The following is a 12,543-nucleotide window of genomic DNA, read 5'->3' on the forward strand; positions in this document are numbered from 1 at the left end:
AGACACCCAACCCTTGGTTTAAACATTAAAGATGTTCCATTTTAAAACACAGTATATCAAGCTTTTTTGAGCCATCATTTGGGCTGGAAGTGAATAACAAGCAAATCAGTGTTTAGTATTTATCTGAATATGCCCTATACACCGCAATGTTTCTTCAAAGTGCAGGTGCCATATGATAACGTAGTAAATCTTGTTACTAAATACGATTGCAAAGTATTATGTTATTATTATCTATCCACTGCAGGCACGATACACAGCAAGTGTTGGCCTTGTGTGATGAGATGAGGTTTATCCAGCCTTGAAAGGTGAACTTCTTGATGAAAAACAAACTTTTTTTTTGTTGTATTCCTATATATTTGTGACACTAAAATATCAATAAATCTCATTCAGTTTTTCTCAAAATGTAACCTTGGTCCCCCGGTTCCGTATTTCTTGTTTAAATGCAATCGCCCTAAGAACTCTTCTTAAAGAAAAGACATAAGAAACACAAAATAAAGGCAGTTACCCCGATATGTTGAAACAAGGTAAAATATGTGCCTTCAATTATTAGAAAGTAAAGGTTCTCCAGGGTGATGACACAAACATATACTTTCATACTTTGTAACGAAACATGGACTGCTACACATACAAAGTCAAATTAGTCTGGTTTCACAGACAACTTCTCAATTATCCAGAGAGACCTCAGTCAGATGATTTCCGTCTGTCTGTGAGGAAGCTGAATCACTATCATACCAGCAGACACTATATGCTGCTGTTTTTTCCCAGAGCCTGTCACTACATGTCCTTAAATTAACTTCATGCACAATGAGAATGTGTGTGTCTGTCTGTGTGTGTGTATGGTATGTGTGAGTGTGTGTCTAAAGGAAAGAGGCAAACAAAAATATTCACATGTCTGTCTGGGTTGTAAATGTCTGCATGTCTTTATCCATGTATTTGCATCATGTGTGTGTGTGTGTGTGTGTGTGTGTGTGTGTGTGTGTGTGTGTGTGTGTGTGTGTGTGTGAGTGTGTGTGTGTGTGTGTGTGTGTGTGCGTGCGTGTGTGTGCCCCCATACCACCACAGCACCAACCACAGGAAGAGTGGGAGAGAGAGGAGAGGTGGACCCAGGAGCGGTTAACCTCATGACATCACAAGCTCACAGCTGATTGGCTGTTGCCTATAGCTGGATGGTTTATAAGCCAACCAGGAGCCTCGGATTCAGCAGCAGCATCTTTGAGAAGCACAAACAACATCCAGGGAAACCCAGGAGATAAACCAAACACAAACCACGTCTGCGTGTTCCGGCTCCACAGTCTGCTGAACTCCTGTCACTTCCTGCGACTGCAAACAAGGTCAGGATCAACACAGATTTTACTTTCTGAGCACTGTTTAGTAAGAGTTGTTTTGCAGCATTGGTGGCATGTTGAGATGTTAATATTTGTCGAAGCTGCTGGAAATGTGGTTTATTTACATTACCAAATACAATTCATATACAACTTTCAGGGTGAGAGGCCTGAAGTTCTTCTGTGCATTTACAGTTATGGGCAAACGTTTTGTCTACTTAATTTTGGTCTTGGGCTGTTTTTCATTATTAGGCCAGGTCTCTTATAGTTCCAATGAAGGGAAATCTTAATGCTACAACATTCAGTAATATCTTAGACAAGCGATTTAATATTTTTTGTTCATCTTTTGTGCAATCCTTCTAATCTCAATCAAACAAGAGTTGTGTTTTGATAAAATATCTACATTTTCAAACCAATTATTATTGTCATTGTTGACAGTGTACCAGGCTGGTTTCCAACATCTTTTAGGAAGTGGGGGCTGTTATTTAAACAGATTAATGCCCACCAGTTTTGGAATTACTTTTTAACTATCACATTTGAAACAGTGTGTTTCATTTTCTTTATTAATTACTTCTTTCAAGACTTATGAGTAATTTAGAAACATTTGACAAATACTACACTGAAAAAATTGCAATTGACATTTAATGTACCTTTATTTTGTACTAATACTTTCAAAAAGAAAAAACATCATCTAGTCCCAAAAGTCTGTCGAACTTATAAACAAGAGAAACATTTTGGTGGGACAATCTTAACTCAAATGTTATACAAACTGGTTTGAAATGTTAACATCAAACTTGTGCTCCACAAGGAGGGTTTGGTTATCCTTCGTCAGAAAATGCTCTGCAATTTATTACATTTAATTATGCGTTCTTTTTTAAGAGTTACAGTGGTGGAAGTCCGCCTGGGATTAGCAAGAGGCTGCGTTTGATTGGTTGATTAGTTACACAGTGACACAGAGGCAGAAAGGGGAAGCTGTGGGCAGCAGGGAACTAATTTCTGGTGTCACATGACTTGACTAACAACACTGAGTAAACACAGTGGCAACACACACACAGACACACACACACTGAGTTACTTACTACCAGCTCAGTGTACAGAGTTTTTAACTGAAAAGCTGAAGAGACATTATCCTGTTGGTCCTCTGAGTTCACTTTAAAAATAAGAGCTTGGTTGGTTAGGGGAATCCTGTCAACCTGACTCTAAAACAATACTCCAGGAAATAGTCCGGCCCATAACTTGCTTTTTTTTCAATTAGTTTTTTGTACAAATTGAACAAAAATAAATGTCTTTATTAGTGAGTTTCAGAGAGTTTACTTTTGGACAGAGCTAGGCTAACCGCTTTACCCCCCTGCTTCCGGTCTTTATGCTAAGCTAGGCTAATTCCCTGCTAGCTCAGCTTCCTAAAATACAGATATAAGACTTGGACAGTTCTTCTCAAAGATTTTGGAAGAAAATGAATAAACACATTTCCCAACATGTCTGAGTATTCCACCACAGCTATGTGTCTAACCCCAAACCGTACTGTTACCCTAACCAAATCCTTGATACTAAAACTAACACAGAACAGCGGGGTCCAGAGATAATGTCCATGCTTTCGAGTACTGAAACTTTAATGATGCCTCTCAAAGATAGACGTATACAGAAATACACACATGCATACATATGGGCGGGCGTATGTCATGTTTCTGCCGTGCTGTGGATTTCCAGTTATAACCCGGTGAATTACATAGTATACTGTATGAAGAGTCCATCATTACAGATAGACGCAGACACTCTGACTGCTCCTCCCACGGCATCGGCTAAAAGAAGAGCTTGTTACAGTAAGAGAGTTGAACAGAGAAAAATAGAAGGGTTTATAAAGCTGCTGTTGACAATACCTGCTCTATGTTCATGACATGTTACTGTTAAAAGTCTGTGTTGGCAAGAATGACCATTGCTGTGACTTTGCACAAAATCCCAATACCACCAATAAACTGATCCCAATAACCCTAACCCTATATAAGTATTGTTTATGTACCTAAAACTGGGTCTTAATCAAATGTGTTTTACTCCTCTGTGGAAAATAGTACCCAAAAAGTGAAGTATTTCCTCCTATTGCCTTATTTTGGGATATTTATCTTTACTGACTCTTATTTATTTCTGAAAACAAGGGACTGAGCTGGTGGAGTTTTAGATGACTTCAAAGTAAATATAGTTCCTTGAACCTAAAAAGAAGTAGCCAAATACATTTTCTTGCAGTGTAGATTGATGTCTTTTATTTCACGACATCTGTTTGCAGTCAACAGCTCATTGTAATGATATGATGAGAAGCATAAAGTGTAATACCTCCTTACAAAGTGCTTTGCAGAGTGACTCAGGGGACTAGACTCAGATGGTAAAAACCTTGAACTGTTTCCCTTTTTCTTCCTTCAATCTTTTCAAGCCAAACACCCACAAAAATAATACCCGTTATTTCCTCACGTCTTCTCGACCAGAATCGTCCAGAAGCATCCTGTCCCATAGTCGAATAAACCACGCACCAAAATGATGTGATTTTCTCGCTCTGATGACAGACAAAATGTTTAACTACCTCAAACTGGGTTGTCAGGGTCACATAAACGCATGTTTAGGTGTATAATTAAGGACTTAATGACTTCCTGAGAACTACCAAGGCCTCCGGAAGTGCCACTGCTACAGAAGTGTGCCTGTGCTGCCTACATTTTTTAGAAGGAATCTGGGCGAGATAATTGACGGAGGAGACTAGCAGCTCCTTTTTAGGTTTGACATGTCATTGTGTTTCCTGTGAAGTTATGGCCTCCGGGCGAGTATTCGATATAGAACAAGCTCTGTGCCTCATGATTATGTTTCATTGTTTTATTGTGTTGTACAATGATGTTTTTTTGTGTGACCTCAACCTGCATGTTTTTTGGTTTCCCCCCCATCCAGACACAATGAAAGTTGCCGTTGTTTTCGTGCTGCTCTTCGCCACAGTCCTCTGCCGGCCGGTAAGTCATTCTGTCTGTCGAGGCAAAACTTCAATGTAACTTTTGTGGAAATGACAAAAACCATTTTGTACATAATTCCTAAGATGCATGAGACATTTCTGGTTATCCGTTTTCTAAGTCTGAACAAAAATTAATTATGGATCTACATTTATGATTTAACAACAAGTAAGAACATAGTTTTGGATTCTATTGCAGGTGACATTTATGTTGTTGTTGTAGCCCAAACAAGTATTACCAATGGTGTTTTCCCACCCATTTCCCACAATACCCTGTCAAGTTATCATCGTTTTAAATCATAAGCAAAGGAAGAAAACTGTTTTGATAAGCTTTCAATCAGATATAGGTGCCCAGATTGTTTTCTTTATAACTTCCCTCTAAAGGCTACCGTAGATTTAGTCTTAAAATGCATTAGATTACATCAGTTTTCTTTATTTACTTTCTGACTAATGTTCGATTCAATATGTAAATATATATTTGTTTGCTTTTTAGGCAACAAAGGTTTCTGTCAGCAGTTCAGAGAGCTCTGAAGAAATGGTGAGTATCTGGAGAGAAAGAGTTAGAAATTGAAAAATATAGAAATAGTTCGACATGAACTCATCTTGGTTGATCTTGTCCACAGGCGAGAAGACCAGCAGCTCCAGCCCTCACGAAACAAGCGCTTCCTGAGCTTCGTGCAGCACCTCTACAGGTAAAATATTTTTGGTTTATTCAGAACTCCATATCTATTGTTATGTTTTGTTGATGATTTGATCATGTTTATCTACGATTGGACGCCGTTTTTTAAAGAAGAAATGGGTTTCAAGCTGGAGGTGTGGAGCTTGAAAAATGTAGGCTTTTGAGTTGCATTGTGGGATATGTTGGATTTGGATTGGATCCAGTATTTTTGGGGCTTGACCCAAGGGAAGTCAACCCTAACTCTGTCAACCTTTATCATGTGTTTCCCCTTACTTTATTGACATTTGCGCTTTGCATAATTATCTCATCCTACAGCCTAGTCCATTAATACACATTTAGCAAAAGCAAGAAATAGTCAGAATGGCTCAAATCTTTTAAAACATGTGACATGAGGATTATTCAAATGTATTGTCTTTCTCTTGTTGCAGAACGTTGAAGCAGCACCTTCTACCAACTCAGACGAGACCACAGAGAGCTCAGATGAAGACGAGGTGAGAGACGTCAAATCAGTATTTTAAATCTTTTAACAACATTTGATTATTCTTTTGTTTGTAGACTGCAGATATACTTTAGGAAAGTTTAACACTTTGTGATTGAATGATTCTTGCAGCAGGTGGCAGCAGAGGCTCTAGTAGAAGTCAAATCAGAGAGCGCTGACACAACTTCATCCCCAGAAACAGCCTCTGTCAGCAGCCAGGACAGTGAAGACAGTGATGTTGATGATGACGATGAAACAGAGGAGACTGTAAGTAAATAACACCTCTGGTTGGATAATGGACATTAGCCAAATAAGTCACAATTTATTGCTGTCAATATACAGACATAACATATACAATCACTGAGTAGTCCTGCAATTAAAAGCCTATTCATCTTTTCCTCAAAATAATGATTGCTTATCAAAGTAGATTGTGACATCCATAGCAAAGGTACAGGGTGGGAAATTCAAACCTGGCCATCTGTACCAAACACCAAAGCATATTTTAACCCTCCAACTCTCACCTCCCTCTGTTTGACCAGGAAAACAATGAAGATGAATCTAGCGACAGCGCAGAGTCGGGCGAATCCTCGTCCCCCGCTCCTTCCACACAAACCCTTGTGTTAGCCACAGATGAACCCTTGGCTGAGACCACTGCTGAGCCCATCGTTCCCACCATCGTCACCGACATCCCCGCCACAGATTCAGGCCGTGGCGACAGCTTGGGACGCTACCCCAGCGACTACAAGTCCAGTGACTACAAGTCCAGTGACTACAAGTCCAGTGACTACAAGTCCAGTGACTACAAGTCCATCAACTACGTGGAGGACAAATCCTACAACAAGGTTCCCGGCCCCTACAAGTCCTACGAATTCATGGGCACCGGAAAGAAGATGGACTACGACATGACAGAGGGCAACGAGGTGGACAAGTCACTGAAGGTGTACAAGGTACAGTTTAGTTATGGTTTCTTGACAGTGTTAGTCTGTCCATAGAGTCGGAAAAAAAAGATAAACTGTAATACAATATGCTGCTAGATTAAATTACCACACAGGTGCTACCTTCTAACACCTACTAAGTTACCGTTAACCTAACCGCTCTCATTCCCACTCATTAAAAACCTACGTTTGGTCAACCGCCTGGTATCACTTACATTTAAAAAACTAAACACTTTCTAAGATTTAGTCAAAGATCATGGTTAAAATAAGGAAGTTATGTTTGTGATCTAAGTAAAGTATGTCACTTAACTTACTACATAACTTTAACCTAGCCAACGTTGACTTTGGGTCTCACCCGGTACTCAAGGAGGGTGAAAGTCCTGTGTTTGTTTGACCCTTCCATCTATCCAACAATTTCTTCATTGACATTGAAAGAATTTATAATACATCACCTGACTCGAATAAGTGGTTCTGAGTGTCTAATATTGCCATGAATGGATTTACATTGCGGAAATTGCAAGCCCAATATATCCAATGCAGACGTTAAACAGGGCCTTGAAAAAACGTTGGTATTGACACCATGCAAAAGACACCAGGCTGACTACGCATATAAGCTTTTACAATAAGCAGAATCAAAGCTATTCCTAATGTTTTAACACAAAACCCTACATACAACTTGAATGTCTTCCTCTGCCTCCCCTCCAGGCTATTCATGTCCACTCTGACCTCCTGGAGGAGGACACCAGCACCCCTGAGGTGGAGAGCCAGGGCCTCGACGCCTCCTCCGGCACCTCTCAGGACCAGGTCATCAGCCCCCGCCAGGCCTCTTTCTCAGAAGAGGAGGAGAGCGCCAGCGCTAGCGACGCCTCCACTAGCGAGAGCTCTAGCGCTCCTGAGGAAGAGGAGGAGGAGGAGGAGGAAAGCGCCAGCACAGCCAACGACAGCGACAGCGCCAGCGCCAGCCAGGAGTCGGAGGACGAGGAGAGCCAGAGCAGCGAGGAGGCCACTGCCACACCTGGAGCCGCTGACAGCGACTCAGATGAGAGCACTGAGAGTGACGAGGAGGGGGCGGGACCTGTCATCACCACTGAAATGCCAGTGGTCATCACCACTGACATGCCAGCGGTCATCACTGCCAAATAAGCATCTCACATCCAATGGAAATGGAAAGGAGGTGTCAGATAGAATAAAGCGCACACGCTGCATTGAGGTGCAAAACGCCCTCCACTTTCCACTGTAGGGCCAAACAGGGACCGCCAAGGCTTGATTATTTTGTTGATTTTAATATGTTCCGACATTATTTCTGTGATTATTTGTGCATCGTTAGGAAAGCTGAATTGCTGTTCCTTCTGGATTGTATTTAAATAAACCAATTACCCCTGCATCCTGTGGTCTGGTTGCTGGTGGTAGGATGTTGAAATCGCGACTGCAACAGAAGGTTGACTGACCTCATGACCTTTGCCCACTCCCTTCTAACCTCCGTAGCTGGAGTCCTGATATCTACACCAGCACTACACATCATTTAACCATTTACTTATTACTGCAATATGCAAACCTACATTGTGTTGTGCTTATAAGAATACAAATGCACCGTTTATTTAAATAAATGTAATCATTTTAAGTGTAACGAAAAACTTGACATTAAGCCACACATTTGCTGCCTGTGTGGCTTAGCTTCTTTGCTAGCTAGTAACAAATCTGCTTGTGTAGATAAAATGATTCAAACAGAGAAACTATTATAGGGTTCAGTCGGTTATAGATACACACACACACACACACACACACACACACAATCCCTTTCATTTGCACAGTCACCTACCTACAGTACATGTTGTTTGTCCCATGTTGTTTACTGTGTTGTATCATATTGTACCATTTATAATATTTGAATAAAGTTCTTTTTTCATAAAAAGAGATGATGGTCGTTTACATTTGTTTAACATTTAAAGACAGGAGGGGTGGTGAGATGATCAGCTGAGATGATAGATTCAAGCATAATTGATTGCAGTTGTAGTCCATTTATGACTACATTAAAAACATAGAAAAATAAAAACAGAAATGCATTTGTGTGCGTTTTTGGATCATTGCATAGGAGGGGAGGGATACACTGTAAACAGCAGCAACAGAAACACTGGTTACTTGTATTGGCAGGTACTTTGTCAGGCATCTCAACATAACACATTTACATCAGGTACACATGGGTTAGGGTTAGGGTTGTCTATCAACGACCTACCCGATAATGTGAGCTCCACGGTCCAGATGTTTGCAGATGATACTAAAGTCTTCAAGGAAATTAAGTGTAACGAGGATGCAGAAAAACTCCAGTCAGATCTCAGAGAAATGCAAAGATGGTCCGAGTGTTGGCAGCAGGGTGGGAATTTCACGACGGCCACGACGGCCATGGCCGTCGTTGCCCAGCACTTTGGCCGTGATGCCCTGTGAAAAAAAATGCAATTCACGGCCAAAGTGGCCTTGGTGCCCCTGTCAAAAGTTCCAGTGTAAACAACGCTAGTAAAGTCATATTAGTGCGCGCAGTAGGATAGTCCCGTGCCTGTGGATCAGAGCGATTGCTCTGCTGTGATTGTTCCTGTCAGAAATGCCTGTAGGGGCCCGACAGCCTGCTCCTCAGCCGCGGGAGCAAGACAAGCACAGGTAAGCAAGCGGACCAAGCTGTTTTGATATGATTTAACTGAAGTATGTGGTAGTATTTGAAAGGACTTAACATTTACGTGTTTATAGAAAGTACTATTGATAGTTAATTACCATTGTATTAGCCTATTTAAAGTCGACTCGTTACATTTTGTCATGAAAACTAGCGATAGCTAGCTAGTTTGGATAGCGCTAACGTCTTCCCTTCAAGGGGTCTACATCTAGTGTTGCTTCTACAAGCTAGCAGATAGCTGTCACCTTTGAATCTAGTATTTGTCTTGCTAAGCGGTTTTGATATAATACATGACTGACTTATGTGGTTTATGGCTGAACTTAACGTATACGTTAAAGAAACACTATTGCTATTCAGCCATTTGTAAAACGACTGGTGTTGACGTTAGTGCTACACTTTTCAGTCATGTTGATTGACCAGCGTAATTTAACCAAACGGCCTTTGTGCCCTGTCATGTGGCCTTTGTGCCCTTGAAAAAAATGTGAACGGGAAGGCCAAATGTCCTTGCCCCTAAAATGACGAAATTCCAAGCCTGGAAAAAAAAAGCCTGGTTGGCAGCTCAAATTCAATGCAGCAAAGTGCAAAGTAATGCACTTAGGTTTTCTGAATCAAAAATATGAGTATAATATGGGTGATAATTCAAACACTATAAACCTATCCGAGACTCAGAATGAAAAGGACCTTGGTGTGAATGTTGACAATACCCTGACATTTAGTGACCATATCCGTCGGGCAAGTAACAAAGCGAATGGTATCCTAGCAATGATCCGCAGATCATACACTTATTTGGACTCTGACGTAGTACGTAGTTTATACATCTCTCTTGTACGGCCACTCCTCGAGTATGGGAATGTCGCTTGGTCCCCCATGTACAAAAAGGATGCTGAGCTCATCGAGAAAATACAGAGAAGGGCAACGAAGCTGGTTCCAGAACAGAAGGACCTACTATATCAAGAACGACTGCAAAGTCTTAAAATCCCTAGTATGTATTATAGAAGGGCGAGGGGAGATATGATCGAAGTTTCAAATATCAAATATCTCCACAACATCTACAAAACATCATGCCCACTACAACGAGATTATAACACCAGGACTCGTGGACAACTGCCTCAAGTTGAAGAAACAGTACTCAAGACTGGCTATCCGCCGCAACTTTTTCAGCCTGCGTGTGGTTGACTTGTGGAATGATCTGCCAGAAAGCGTTGTCACATCCAAGACGGTTAACTGTCTAAAATCCCGCCTCGACCACTACTGGTCAAACATCACCTTCACTTTGGACTATGTGACTGTTGCCAGCATCCATAGTAAATAAAGAATGAGTGATCTACTCATTTATTTATGAGCGACTAAAAGGCCTTAGGCCTATTACAGCCGTATCCTATTGATTGATTGATTGATCAACTTTGATGTTTGAGCATCAACCGTCATTGCAGATACCGGCCGCCACATCTGCATTATCATAGATGATGCAGTAATATAGTGATATTAAGCTATTAACTTTGGCTCTTTTCTTGCTGTAACAAATGCAACTTTCCCCTGTGTGGGAAGAATAAAGGTATTCTGATTCTGATTCTGAATAAGCATTGCATAAGATAGTCATAAAACAACAAAACACAAAATGGATCAGAGAGTATAAAAGTGGATTAGCTTTCAGTAGAGTGTATGGCACCGGACTGACCCAGGCAGTATTTTGCAGGTTGTTAGAAATTAAAATCAATGTTTTGATAGCATAATGCACCTTAAACATACCGTCAGTTTAAATGCTGTTTTATACTGAAAAACCAGAAGTTCTTGTGCACAACCAGTTGTTAAGCTTTTATTCTGAAAATCCTTCATCTCCGGTTAGCATGAGGCTAATATACCATTTACTATAGAGGTGAATTTAGCAGCGATATGATATGATGTTGCACACCGAAACCTACTGATTTCAACACTACAACTATAGACGTCGAGATATTATTATTGTTGGATAAGGTACAGTTTATTTGAGTACGTTATTGTTTACAGATGTGGGTAGCATGTGACAACATTCGGAACGACCGGAAACCAAACTGCTGTGAAGTATTTCCTGTATTTTTTGGAGTATTGATTACAGCGTTTAGAATGTGTTAACCCTCCTGTTACATTCAGGGTCAAATTGACCCGTTTGAAAGTTTGAAAATCTACGAAAAATACTTTCAAGTATTTTTTTTGTATGAAACTTCTTCTACTTACCTTAATTAGTGTAATAAACAAGTCAAATGAAACTGGTTCATGTCATGCATTTGGAACCCCCCCCTACATGTCTATATCACAGAGATGGTATTCGGGTCAATCTGACCCGGCAGTGAAAGTGGAGGCTAAAAGGGGTCAGAAATACACACACACACACACACACACACACACACACACCAGTGAAAGTGGAGGCTAGAAGGGGTCAGAGGGTTCAAATACGATATACAGTATATATATATCGTAATTTTCCACACACAAAAAGACAGATAGACAGACAGATTTACACAAATACACACACAAATACACACCGCACCTGTTAGTGAAAGTGGGGGTCAGAGGGTTCAAGTCTCAAATGTGTAATGGGTAAGCTCCTCCCACACTGGGATACATTATACTCTGCACTTAACGTACAGTATACTCACAATACTATCAGACAAAATGAGCAACGCAAGTGAAGAGAGGACAGCCCTGGGCTATATGGAATACATCCTTGAGGAGGATCACGACAGCGAGATAGAGGAGAACGTTTCCGAGGATGAAGACTACCTTGAGGTAAACGATGAAGATGAAGATTATGATTATGATCAATCAGATGAGGAAACTGATATTCGCCATTCATGTCCAAAAATGGTGAAATTCAGTGGTCCTCATCCCCTAATGGACGCCAGGCAACACTATCGGCAGCAAACATAATGAAGGCAGTGCCAGGGCCCACCAGGATGGCAGTCTCTCGTGTCACAGACATCAAGTCTGCTTTTGAGCTGGTCATTTCGAACACAGTGCTGAAGATTGTTCTGGATATGACCAATCTGGAAGGGAGACGTGTATATGGGGAGGAGTGGAAGGAGCTGGACGAAATGCATTTACATGCGTATTTGGGTCTCCTCATCCTGGCTGGGGTCTACAAATCCAAGGATGAATCGACAGCCAGCCTGTGGGACGCAGACACAGGCAGGAATATATTTCGAGCCACAATGTCTCTGGGGACTTTCCACATTTTCTCAAGAGTGATCCGATTTGATAATCGTGACACAAGAGCTGGCAGACGTGAGAGAGACAAGCTGGCAGCTATAAGGACAGTGTGGGGCAAGTGGGTAGAGCGGCTTCCACTTCTCTACAACCCAGGACCTAATGTCACAGTGGATGAAAGGCTGGTGGCATTCAGAGGTCGTTGCCCGTTCAAGCAATACATGCCTTCGAAACCGGCAAAATATGGCTTGAAAATATGGGCAGCATGTGATGCAAACTCCAGCTATGCACTAAACCTGCAGGT

At 41.2% G+C, this 12,543-nt stretch overlaps 1 protein-coding gene across 1 annotated transcript; it reads left to right on the forward strand.

Moving 5' to 3' along the window:
- The first annotated feature begins 1,196 nt into the window (after positions 1–1,196).
- Positions 1,197–8,308, forward strand: spp1 (secreted phosphoprotein 1). The gene is made up of 8 exons (XM_034210821.1): positions 1,197–1,331; positions 4,248–4,306; positions 4,796–4,840; positions 4,926–4,994; positions 5,410–5,472; positions 5,592–5,726; positions 5,999–6,406; positions 7,100–8,308. The coding sequence occupies exons 2-8, from the start codon at positions 4,253–4,255 to the stop codon at positions 7,535–7,537; spliced, it is 1,212 nt and encodes a 403-aa protein (XP_034066712.1). The 5' UTR covers positions 1,197–1,331; positions 4,248–4,252; the 3' UTR covers positions 7,538–8,308.
- Positions 8,309–12,543: the final 4,235 nt, after the last annotated feature.

The sequence above is a fragment of the Gymnodraco acuticeps genome, unplaced genomic scaffold (assembly GCF_902827175.1).
Source record: "Gymnodraco acuticeps unplaced genomic scaffold, fGymAcu1.1, whole genome shotgun sequence".
In the NCBI taxonomy this organism is placed as follows: Eukaryota; Metazoa; Chordata; class Actinopteri; order Perciformes; family Bathydraconidae; genus Gymnodraco; species Gymnodraco acuticeps.

What these genes read in the sequence shown, in the direction of transcription:
- spp1 (XM_034210821.1), top strand. Translation starts at nt 4,253, where the DNA reads ATGAAAGTTGCCGTTGTTTTCGTGCTGCTCTTCGCCACAGTCCTCTGC. An exon ending in CCACAGTCCTCTGCCGGCCG is followed by an intron (nt 4,307 to 4,795) that starts GTAAGTCATTCT and finishes TTTGCTTTTTAG; the next exon opens with GCAACAAAGGTTTCTGTCAG. An exon ending in TTCGTGCAGCACCTCTACAG is followed by an intron (nt 4,995 to 5,409) that starts GTAAAATATTTT and finishes CTCTTGTTGCAG; the next exon opens with AACGTTGAAGCAGCACCTTC.